At 40.9% G+C, this 12,178-nt stretch overlaps 1 protein-coding gene across 1 annotated transcript in view; it reads right to left on the bottom strand.

The window, feature by feature from the left end:
• Window positions 1-11,789, bottom strand: part of DRD3 (dopamine receptor D3) — a 28,506-nt gene extending 16,717 nt beyond the window's left edge. The window contains exon 1 of the mRNA XM_077341958.1: window positions 11,503-11,789. Within this exon, the coding sequence (XP_077198073.1) occupies window positions 11,503-11,784 (282 nt within the window). The 5' untranslated portion in view covers window positions 11,785-11,789. The remainder of the gene's footprint in view (window positions 1-11,502) is intronic.
• Between the last annotated feature and the right edge of the window lie 389 nt (window positions 11,790-12,178).

Genomic DNA, 12,178 nt, shown 5'->3' with positions numbered 1-12,178 from the left:
TAAATAAAGTGCCTGCTGTGTGTGTGAGGGGAACCATGGAATGGTAGTTCCAGTGGGACCACCTGGGTGCCAGCCACTAGATGGATCACCTATTCACCTGGTGGTGACAACCCCTGATCAAGGCATACTGCATGCCGGTTTTAACCCCCAAGGCCCCATGAGGGGATCCCCAACCAGAGAAGGTGAGTACATAGGCCCAGGCTCCTCAAAAAAGATCTATTCCAATGTCCAACCTGTCAAAGCTATGGCACAATATATAACATACAAACCCTAAACTCTAACATAACTTGAGCAAGATAAAGACAAACAGGAGGAGGCAACCAGCGATGGCAGTTTAAATAGCCATGGGGAGAGCTGAAGAGACCCCCACATCAAAGCTCTCCCCGGAAGCTGCCCTTTCAACATGGGCTCACCATTGGTGATGAGACCACCAGCAGGCATAAAGCCAGGGCCATTTGCAGGTGATCACATGACATCCCAGAGAACACCTTCCTAGCTCATCTCCCAGGCCAAGCCACAAAATAGTAAGTCGGCTCCTTTGATTAACACAGGCTTACACTTAATTCATGCCACGAAACACCAAGCCTTGCTTATTAAAACAATTTTCGCCAACAGATTATTTGTTCCCTCAGGCTGCAGACTCCTCTCTCTGTATACTGTTCCTGGGGTTCCCTGTTCATCAGAAGCAGCATTTCAGAAATCATTTTGTGATATAAAGGTGGAAGAGAAGCAAAGAAATCCTATTCCATTGATAGAAAATATTGGATCCAAACCATAATATGATGTGACAGCTTTAACCACAGAGTCTTTTGAGCTTATTTCCTGAGCTGGTGAGAACTCTACAAGGGCATGATGGGAAAGAGGCTTAGCTGTTCTTGTAAGTAAGGACAGGTACATGTGTACATGACTTAGCCCTCTCTCACACTGGATCTTAGGAAACCATGACTTCTCAGAGGATCTGTATTTCCGCTACTTATTGGTGATTGTTCAGCCTACTATGTCCCTTGAAATCAGTTTCTTTGATGTTGGATTCCATCTTCCCCCAATTTTTGCAAACAAAGACATTTTTCAAAGAAATTAACACCTATCTAAATGCATTACTTTCCCTCTCCTGCAATTTGGTTCATCTGCCTCTTAAGAATGGAGCCTGTAAGAAGCAGATGGTATAACTGATTTGGCTTCTAAACTCTGGGCAGTTTAATTTACCTTCAGTGGTGTTCAGGAAAAAAATAACAACCATTCAGTAAGTTGCACTATGACCAAAAGAAGATCCTTGAAGCAATAAAAGGCCCAGTTGAAGGTAATTTAAAATATAGAATACATGGACAAAACAGGACTATGACTTTGTGACCCATCACATGAAGAACTGCCTTTTGGCCTATTTCTTGCAGTAATTTGAGATTTCTTTGCCTGTCACTGATTCACATAATAATAAAAATAATAAATTGTAGATTTGAATGAGTGATTGAAAGAAGAAGCATCTGTTCAGTCGCCCTTATCGGTTCTATAGCCCTGGGTTTGATTTGTTCATCATTATTTTTTATTGCTTTGTTTCTTGCCAGCTTTACCACAGCGAGAGGCACTGTTATTAGATAGAGATTTATTCCTGGACCATATAAAAAGTCCCAGTTTGCTACTTGGATACAAACAAACCAACAAGAAAAAAATCTAGAACAAGTTTGTCAGTAACCCCTCCCCACAGTACTCTGCCAGGCCCAGTGTGGGTTTTTTACATCTAAATAGTATGCCTCCATGTGTGGGGGCTTTTAAGAACTTTAAGCACTTTGATAATATTATGTTCCACAGGGGCACTTGTATTAATCAGTTGAAACAAAAATACTCAGGAATCCTGGGGCACCTTCAAAACTTAACACTTTTTTTTTTCTTGCATAAGCTTGCTTGGATCTGAGCTCACTTTGTCAGATGCTGCTACTTGGCGTAGAGAAATGTACAACTTACAAAGAAAAAAAGCTGAAGATAGTAAGGTGAAAGGGCTACAAAGTACACTGGATGTGATGTAATTATGTGACCATTTCTGCATGAGGAACCTGTTCCTGGACAGCCTGCAAGAGAACTGCTGTGCAGTGACTGGTACTTTGGTCTATCTATCTATCTATCTATCTATCTATCTATCTATCTATCTATCTATCTATCTATCTATCTATCTATCTATCTATCTATCTATCTATCTATCTATCTATCTATCTATCTATCTATCTATCTATCTATCTATCATCTATCTATCTATCTATCTATCTATCTATCTATCTATCTATCTATCTAAATTGAATTTATAGACCACCATTCTTGGCCCAGACGACTCATGGTGGTTTACATGAAATATAAAAACAGCATAAAACCCGGTACAATCGATGGTGGCATCAAAGAACAACCCCTCTGCTGGTAGTCACTGTTGCCCCAATAGCTGACCACAGATGATATATGGCCTGGAGGTGGGGAGTACAGATTATAAAATGAAGAATGAACAAATGGATATTATTACGTTTGCAATATTTAGGGTTGCCGGCTCCTGCTGGGGAAATTTTTTTTGAGGGAGTGGAGCTTGGAAAAAGAATGGTTTGGGGAGGGAGTGACTTCAATAGGGTAAAATCCCATAGAGCACACCCTCAAAAGGAGCCATTTCCTGTAGGGGAACTGATCTCTATCTCCTGCAGATCAATTGTAATAGAAGGAGATATCCAGATGCTTCCTGGTGGTTGGCAACTCTAACAATATTGGGACAGATTGGCATCTGGGTTTGTTGCAGGATCTAGTTCCACAGTTTGTGTCTCTATTAGGTTAACAGGTGACATATTGTTGTAGGCAAGAGACTGTTTTTGGTTAGGGGCATGTATGTAAGCAAGGAAAGCCCTACCGCCTGAGGTCTATGAGAAAGAAGTCCAGGTCAAGCTGTAGACCATTGATGATCCCTTGAACTGACAAACTGGGAACTGTAACTGACCACTAGTGGTATTCTTTTGATATCTCTTTTGAGTAGCACAGCATTTCTGGGAATCAGTCTTGTTTTGTCCATTTGTTTCACTCACTGGTGGTACTGTAATCCCAGGAGTGCCCAAAGTAGATCTACTGCCCAGGGAACTGAAGTAGTTGCAATACTATAGACAAGAGATCATGAGCTATACTTGGAATGGTAGCTGAAAGCATCTTAATACATACAGCAGCCAATGGCTTTTCAGTATGAGGCAATGTTTAAGAGCACATTATCAACTCAGAATCATAGAATCATAGAGTTGGAAGGGGCCACACAGGCCATCTAGTCCAAACCCCCGCTCAATGAATGATCAGCCTAAAATATGTATCATAAGTATCTATCTAGCCACTGCTTAAAGACTGCCAGTGAAGGAGAGCCCACCATCTTCTTAGGCAGCTGATTCCACTGCTGAACTACTCTGTAAATGTTTTCCCCCTTATATCTAGCTGATACTGTTCTAGTTTAAACCTATTACTGTGGGTCAAATCCTCTGCTGCCAGCAGGAATCGCTCCCTGCCCTCCTCTAAGTGACAACCTTTCAAATACTTCAGGAAAGCAATCATATCCTCTCTCAACCTCCTCTGAACATTCCCAGGTCCCTCAGTCTTCCCTTACAGGGCTTGGGCCTCCGATCCCAGATCATCCTCATTGCTCTACTATGAACCCTCTTAATTTTGTCCATGTCCTTTTTTGAAGTGAGGCCAGAACTCCAGATGTGGCCTGCAGTATACAGCGGAAGTAGGACATCTTGAAATTTCGATGTGATGCCTCAATTGATACAGCATTTGCCTCCTTTACCATCACATCACACATATATTACAGTCCAAAAGTACCCCAAGCTTTTATTCACATGAGGACTTATACAATGCTATCCAGAACATGGAACGGTTCACACAATAGGTCAATTGTTGGGACAACTACATCAATACATGATGGATGAAGGATGGGAATAAAAAACATAAAACAGACAAACTCCTTTCACAAAAGTACCACTCGGAAACTAGTGAAGTGTGCAATATTTCAGCAGACAATTTCAAAAAAAGACTCTAGTGAGGAGTTGCTGAGTTGGAATTCATACATAGATTTGACTTGGGCTAATGGGAACTTTGAATGATTTGTTCTCTGATTATTTATACTTATAGTTTTAGGTATCCTATTCAGAATTATCCTACTTTGCCAATTCATCAGCATGTGGGTATCGTCTACACCAAGTGGATCTTGTAGTCTTCTGATGGGTTCTTGTCTTTATCTGTGCTTTGTAATCTAATGTAATGCGCCTTGTCCTGGGAAATTGCTTTTCTGACCTCTCTTCCTACCAAACCGTTTTTGTGGTTCTTTGTATAAATCTGCCAATGAATGTAACATTCTGTCCATGTGATGAATTGAGTTCTAGCTCATGAAACATATCACACAATAAAATTATTAGTCCTGAGGTAGCAAAGAGTCTTTTTAGGAATAATTCTAGAAGCCACTGTGGGGATACATCTTCCATGAGAAAAATTAGATTTGTGTGCAAGCATTCGATGCAAATTTCATCTGTGGGACTGGTAGGAGGGAGAGGGGAATTCTCTGCAAGATGTAAGTACCCAGTCTTGGATACATGAGCTGTGAGCACTTTGTGAAGGATGCAGGAAATAAATACTGCAAATGAATATTTATGACAAAAATGCAAATCAGAATAAGCCAACAGTTGTCATGGTTACTTTGCACAAGTTTTATCAAAATTCGAACAATATTATCAAGCCACTCACCTTGTTCTAAGCAAAAAAAATGTGTCTTTGGCATGCACCCTTAGTAAATAGGTCATTTAAATTATAACAAGTTACTGAGCATGTAGATAGTCAGAACTACAGGTGTTGCTGAGTTACATGCATTCTGGAAGGCAGGTGGGCAAAGCTCATCCATTCTCCTTAAGTGGCATCCTTGCCTCAAAGTGCCATATTTAAGATTACACTTGACTAGTTATAGATTACTGGTACAGAAAAAGGGAATATTTTAGATTAAAATATGAGCTGGAATCCATTCTTATTTACACTAGTGTGAATTTCTAATTGAAAGTAATTGAAATTCCTTTTATTTTTCATTATCTCTGTTATTTTTATCCTCGTTATATGTAATGATTTCAGGGGTATTTATTTACTGCCATGTTAAATGTGTTCAGGATTGCAGCCCTAGGCATTCAGCTACATCTTCTAAGAGGAACTCACCTACAGTGTAATACTCTAAACTCTTCTTTCAGTTGCTTTAGAAAATAAGTCAATGGTTGATTGATCAGTGAACGTTCATACTTAAAGATGAAAAAGCTCCAAACTCCTATGCAGTAGCAATATCTCTTTTTGAGGCACTAGGGAAAAATTTGCTTCCATTCAGATGTTTTTAGCTGTATATCACCACAGATATACTGAATTATAAGAGAATATAGATAGATATGGGCAGTGCAATCACACACAGTTTTAATATTCCGGCTTCTGCTAGGAATGAAGCCACAGTGGGGACTCTTGCTCTTAAAAGCCTCCCAGCAGATAAAGGTAAAGGTAAAGGTATCCCCTGTGCAAACACCGAGTCATGTCTGACCCTTAGGGTGACGCCCTCTAGCGTTTTCATGGCAGACTCAATATGGGGTGGTTTGCCAGTCCTTTCCCCAGTCATTACCGTTTACCCCCCAGCAAGCTGGGTACTCATTTTACCGACCTCGGAAGGATGGAAGGCTGAGTCAACCTTGAGCCGGCTGCTGGGATTGAACTCCCAACCTCATGGGCAAAGCTTTCAGGCGGCTGCCTTACCACTCTGCGCCACAAGAGGCTCTAAGCAGATAAAGAGTTATGCTATTGTCTGAATGTGGTGCAGTGGTTGGAGTTCTGATCTAGAATCTGGGACATTTTGATTCAAATCTCCACTTTACTATGGAAGTTTCCTTAGGCCCATTCCTCTGCTTCAGCCTAACCTTTCTGCAGGTTTATGGCTGTGAGGATAAAATGGAGCCATAGAGAATGATGCTGGAAGCTTCAGGTTCACATTGGGGAAGAAAATGGAGGATTTATATATAAAATAATTAAAAATCCATTCTAAATGTGGCTATATTTTGTTTGAAATAGGAGACAAAGTAGATCAAAAAGAAGAGGAGGAAGCAAAGTGCTACTGGAAGAGTTAAAAAATGCTTGCTTTTTAACCTAAGGTATTGCTATACTTAAAAAATTAACTGTGTACATTACATTACATTGTGCATATCAGCTCTTTTCAGTTTTAGACTGACATGGACCACCTTTGCAAGGCATGCCACTGAACTTGTTTCATTCCTTGTATAACAGCAGATCTAGCAAAGGGATTCGATTGGCCATTAGCCACAGAAACTTAATTGAAATGTAGACTGGTTTAGCCAATCATGTCCTAGCTCCCAAACACTAGGTTTGCTACATATCCTTTATTTACAAGAACAGCTTTCATTCCATCCTTTACAATAAATAGTATATACCTATATCCCTCCCAAATATATTTTAATAGACATTGAAGGGTTCTATTCCTGCTTACAGGTCTCATTAGTTCAACTATTGGACCTCCATTCATCTGTGGAGGTCCAAGACATACATGCTCACCAGTATTACGTCTTGGGTTCCAGGGCAGAATGAACTGCCTAATGGACTGGGAAGTTCATGGTCTGGAGGAAAACTCTTGCCAAGTGAGAACATGTTCATTGTTCCATGAGGATAAGCCTAGCTCAAAGCCTAGATTACTCCTTTTAAATGAATATTTTTGCTCTTTTGCCTTTTAAGACAAACTTCTATTGCCCTTGTCCAACAAATGCAATCTATATATGTATATATATATGTGTGTGTGTGTGTGTGTATATATATATATATATACACACACGTATACGTATATATATATATATATATATATATATATATATATATACACACACACACACACACACACACACACACATACACGTATACGTATATGTATATATGTGTGTGTGTGTGTGTGTGTATAATGATTATGATATATAAAATATATTAAGCTGTTTTTAATCTTAATGTGTACTAAATCATAAATATCTGTATTCTAACTGACTTGTTTTCTCAGGTTGGGGTTTTGTTCTCTTTTTGCACAACAAAACACAACTATCATGAAACCGGAACACTAATAAGAGCCATAAATAAATGTTAAAACTGCATATGCAGATATGTTACCTTTACTTTGAATACCTTCTAGCAATAATCAAAACCGCATCTTATAACGAGCAATCAGCAACTGTAACAATAAAAACCTTTGAACCAACTGATATTAATCATATTTGCTGACTATGACAGTCACGTTTGCCTTCAGGCAAGTGTATCTGCAGGGATATTAAAATGAAAATAGGCTAAGCTTCCAAAAGCCTTAGTGTGCAGAGCTTGGCAGGGAAGTGAATGTTTGGGGTTTAGGAGAGAGAGCCCATAACAGCCCATATTGTTTCTGACTGTTTGTGTCTTCTGCAGCTATAAGTATCCTGGGTGGTATATTTTCAATTAAGCAAATCTCACAAGGGACAAAGAATTAGTCATTCCCTTCCCATCACCACGACCCTGATCCATAAGTGGGGTGTCTGGATGCTTTTTGTTTGGGATCCAATCACAGTTCTCCTCAGTAGCATTTAGATTTTCCCTATGTAACCCAGCTACGAGAATGATTAATATCCAAGGCTTTCTCACTTACCAGGGCCATCCTAAATTGGTCTTCTCAGAAGACTATCAAGTCTATTCAATGAATTTAGGATGTACTGTAAACTGACTAAAGTCCATTATAGTTCTAGGCCATTCTAGATCTTAGTCTGGGAACTTCCTAACTCCATTTATTAACTCAGAGCATGCAGCAAAGTTAAACAGGTCTCCTGCTGTGAACTTTATTACTAGAGCCTTGGCAATATTTTTTCTGACTTGAAAAGGTGATTGTAAGGACTGATGAAGTTTTTAATGTTTGCAAAGTGCTTTGAATTCCTGAGATGAAAGGCACTATACACTGCAAAAGATCACTGGTGTAAGCTGCCCAGTGTCCCTTCTTCTCACAAACTTTTGTTCATGTACTCCTTTCTTCTTATGTGCCCTTTCCTAAATTTTAAGTCTGCTTTTTGACTGTTAAAGATTCCATAGAGATAATTGCTCCTTAGAAACTACCATTTATTTATCTGTGGGTTCATTATGGGAGCCTAAGTGAGCCTGTACTATGAGATTCTCCCTCTTTCACTTTTGATCTACCATGAATAATTAATCATCAGGGTCACTATTCCTACTGCCAATTATTAGCATATACACCTAAGTTTCTTTTAATTACAGCATCTTTGTCATTTCACAAATACCGATTTGGAAGAATGGCACAAAACAGAGTTAAAATTATTATGAACAATTGACTTTCACTCTACTTATAGACCAAGCCAGAGTCAATGTACATGTTTTGTATGCATTTGTTGCAGTTGATTCACATTTGAGACTTGCGCTGCCTACAATTTGTGAAACTCCAATTTAATTAATCTGGTTTGGAAACTAAAGTTGCAATTCTAGGCACATTTTCCTAGGAACATGAGTCTAATTAAAGTCAAAGGAACAGACTTGTCCATAGACGTTTTTCAGGCTGGGAAATTGGCTTTGAATCTTGCACAGTATTGCTGCCTAATTTACTTAAATTAAAACGTTCTTCTAATAATGAAAGTTGTTATAAGAATGTTTAGGGCAGGACCAATGCAACCATTTAGCACAATGGGTTTATAGGTCAATTTGTTTGAAGAAGTGGTTCTCAGTGTGCTATGTGAACATTCCTAGTAAAACAAATACCAGGAGAAACAGGAATTCTAAGGTTGCCCTCTTCTTTCCTGATCAGTTCCTGAACTTTTTATGGGTGTACAGATTGGACAAGATCATCAGGTGTCACTTTTCCCAACATTTGGTTGCACGGGCAGGAAGAACAACAACATCAAAACTATGGCTCAGTTCTTGAGGGCAAAGGCTGGCAACCCCAATGAAAACCCTTTCTGTAAACTCTATGGATATTTATTTAACACATTTATGGTATATCCCGCCTCTCCTCACAGTGGCTTGCAAATTGCAATCTAAAATATAAAGAATAAAATCCACAGCAACCTGCAATTTATATACACTATTTATACACACCATTAAAAGCCTTGCAAATAAATGGCCTCACAGTGCTGCCCAAAGATTTCTAGCCACTATGATGTCTTCATCGCAGAACATCAGTCAGCCCACGGAACATATCCTGTCCCGTCAGTGTAATATAAAAGGTAACAACACAGTGGTGACTTTTCCCCCTACTATGGAGAAAAGTCCTGTTAGCTAGACCAGTTGAGGAGTATAAATGGGAGAAAGAACAGCAGAGCAGAAGTCAGTGCTGAAGTGATTAAAGCAGGGGTAGTCAAATTGTGGCCCTCCAGATGTCCATGGACTGCAATACCCATGAGCCCCTGCCAGCGTTTGCTGGCAGGGGCTCATGAGAACTGTAGTCCATGGACATCTGGAGGGCCGCAGTTTGACTACCCCTGGATTAAAGCATCTCCAGAACTGAAGCAGGCAACTGCAGCTTTGGGCCCTGGTTTCACGACATTTTTAGGCATGCTCAAATGTATTAAGGTTGGTTGGAATCACTGGTGTTTGTTCACCCTTGCGTTTAAACTTGGAATATATATGTTCAAGCCCTATGAAGATAGGCTGAGGGACTTGGGAATGTTCAGCCTGGAGAAAAGGAGGTTGAGAGGGGACATGATAGCCCTCTTTAAGTATTTGAAAGGTTGTCACTTGGAGGAGGGCTGGATGCTGTTTCTGCTGGCTGCAGGGGAGACGACACGCAGTAATGGGTTTAAACTACAAGTACAACGATATAGGCTAGATATCAGGAAAATTTTCACAGTCAGAGTAGCTCAGCAGTGGAATAGGCTGCCTAAGGAGGTGGTGAGCTCCCCCTCACTGGCAGTCTTCAAGCAAAGGCTGGATACACACTTTTCTTGGATGCTTTAGGATGCTTAGGGCTGATCCTGCATAGAGCAGGGGGTTGGACTAGACGGCCTGTATGGCCCCTTCCAACTCTATGATTCTATGATTCTATGTTTATATTTGTAGTCACTGCATGCTTAGGACTTGGGATTAATTTCTCCAGACTGAACAAATGCAAAATATTCGCCAAAGGCTGTGAAGCCCCCAGGGTCAGGGACCACATCTCCCTGGGGAGGCACCATCTGTTCTCCACATCAGGAGAGAAGATGCAACACATCAAACTGTAAAACTTGTATTTTAATGGTTTGACTCAGCTACATTGCCAACTCAGCCATCATCTTGTGGTCCAGCCAGCTCTGTGCTACTCATTTCCATCTGTTTACACTTTGCCACTGGGGCTGCTTCCGTCCCTGGATGCTGCATCTCTCCTGCAGGATGAAGCCGGATTAGCCTGTCAGCCTGGGTCGGACAAACGCAGTTCCTCCAGACTGCCATTAAGCCAGGACTGCCTATTTTCGAAGCTTCTGGGGGCCTTGTCCACAAAAGCCCACAGCCTTCTAGTAGCCTTCAGTCAGTTGCCCCTTAATTTCTCTGCTCCTACTTGTAAAGCAAGCCCCTCCTTTCAGGAAGGCTTTTACACCAGAGGAGCCCTTTGCTCAACAGGGAGCATGTACTGGTGGGGCTTCCTTCTGACCACTCCTCCCTTGTTGCTGCCCCCCCCCCCACATGCTCTCTGCCCAGCACGGCCATTGGGCTGCTGCCCTTCTGAGGGCTGGGTGGGCCTTCACTCCACTTGTTTCCCCCTGAGCCAGGGGCTGTGACAAAACCTCCTTGCATATATGTTCATTGCTCCCTGGATTTAACATGTGAATCTAAAACAATATGATGGGAAATATGGGAAGACACAGATTTCATATTCACTATATAAACAGAGGTAAAGATACTCAGACTTGTAAGCATTATTTAGTAAGCATTATCTAGAAAAGAAAAGGCAAGCAAACTTGGGATGCAACTCAAGAAGGTGGCATGATAGTCTTACCATTATTCCTCTGCACATTCATTTTTAATATTAGTTCTGGGTTACATTTCCCCCCGTGTTCTGAATCTTTTCTTATACACAAAGCAGAAATAGGAAATACTGATATTCTCAAGTGAGCTAATATATGTTCCTCATCTTGATTGTATATAAAGTCAAATTTATATGGTAGGGATGGGTGGGTTCATTTTTGTATTTCCAGGCCAAGCCAGCCCCCCATCTCTAACTCTACTTCCATCTAAGTCTTCATATCACATTCCTAGAGTCCCATTCTATAATTAATCTGACCCCCAATTTCATGACCTGCAAAAATATCTGCTGTACCATCATTTTGTAATGTGTGAAAACAGAGGGAAAAGAAACACCAAAAACCTTGTTATAGAACACTGTCTCCTTTGTTGAGTTCTAAATGGATAGCCTTAATTCTCAGCATCCCTCATACAAGCATAAATGGCCCAAACAGACATGCCAGGATAGCCAGGCTAAGCTGCACTCACCTCGAGATAGACCACCCATGGCATCACCAAGGTGGCCACAAGCAGATCTGCTACTGCCAGGCTTACCACGAGATAGTTGGTGGTAGTTTGCAAACTACGCTCTTTGAAAACTGCCAGGCAGACCAAAATATTGCCAAAGACAATGGCCACAATCAAGATGCAGGAGCAGAGGGCGTAGTAGGCATGAGAAGGCTGCAGTCCAGGCCCTGTGGTGTTATCTTGCCAATGTGGGACTGATGCAGTCGAATTGAGATAGCTGCTGGCTCTGCTGAAGGGTGCCATCGGGAAACGGGGAGAACTAGAAAAGAAAAAGATCTTCTGAAATCTTTTCTTGTACAACAGCTGGCATAAAGCATGTCTTTCCATGACTGCTGTTCAGGCAAAGTGTTCTATCGAATATGGCTGAAAGGCCAAAATAATCACTTACTACTTGAGAAGTTGAGCTCATTTGTGGGAAATCTCATTTAGCCTACATAAGTCTGTATAACGTACGTTCCCAATGAAATACAGCCCTGTGGGAAATAGCTTACTACTGCCAAGATGAAAGTATTGGAGTAATTTCAACTCCGGATTGACTTACCTGTTAAGATCTACCTCCTATACTCACATCCACAAGAAAAGACACATGACTGCTGAAGTGGCACAAAAGAAACAGGGGTGGCCACAGTGACCTTTG

Source organism: Paroedura picta, chromosome 6 (genome assembly GCF_049243985.1).
Source record: "Paroedura picta isolate Pp20150507F chromosome 6, Ppicta_v3.0, whole genome shotgun sequence".
Classification (NCBI taxonomy): Eukaryota; Metazoa; Chordata; class Lepidosauria; order Squamata; family Gekkonidae; genus Paroedura; species Paroedura picta.
The sequence above is the reverse complement of the archived record's forward strand: the minus strand, read 5'-3'. Positions and strand labels throughout refer to the sequence as shown.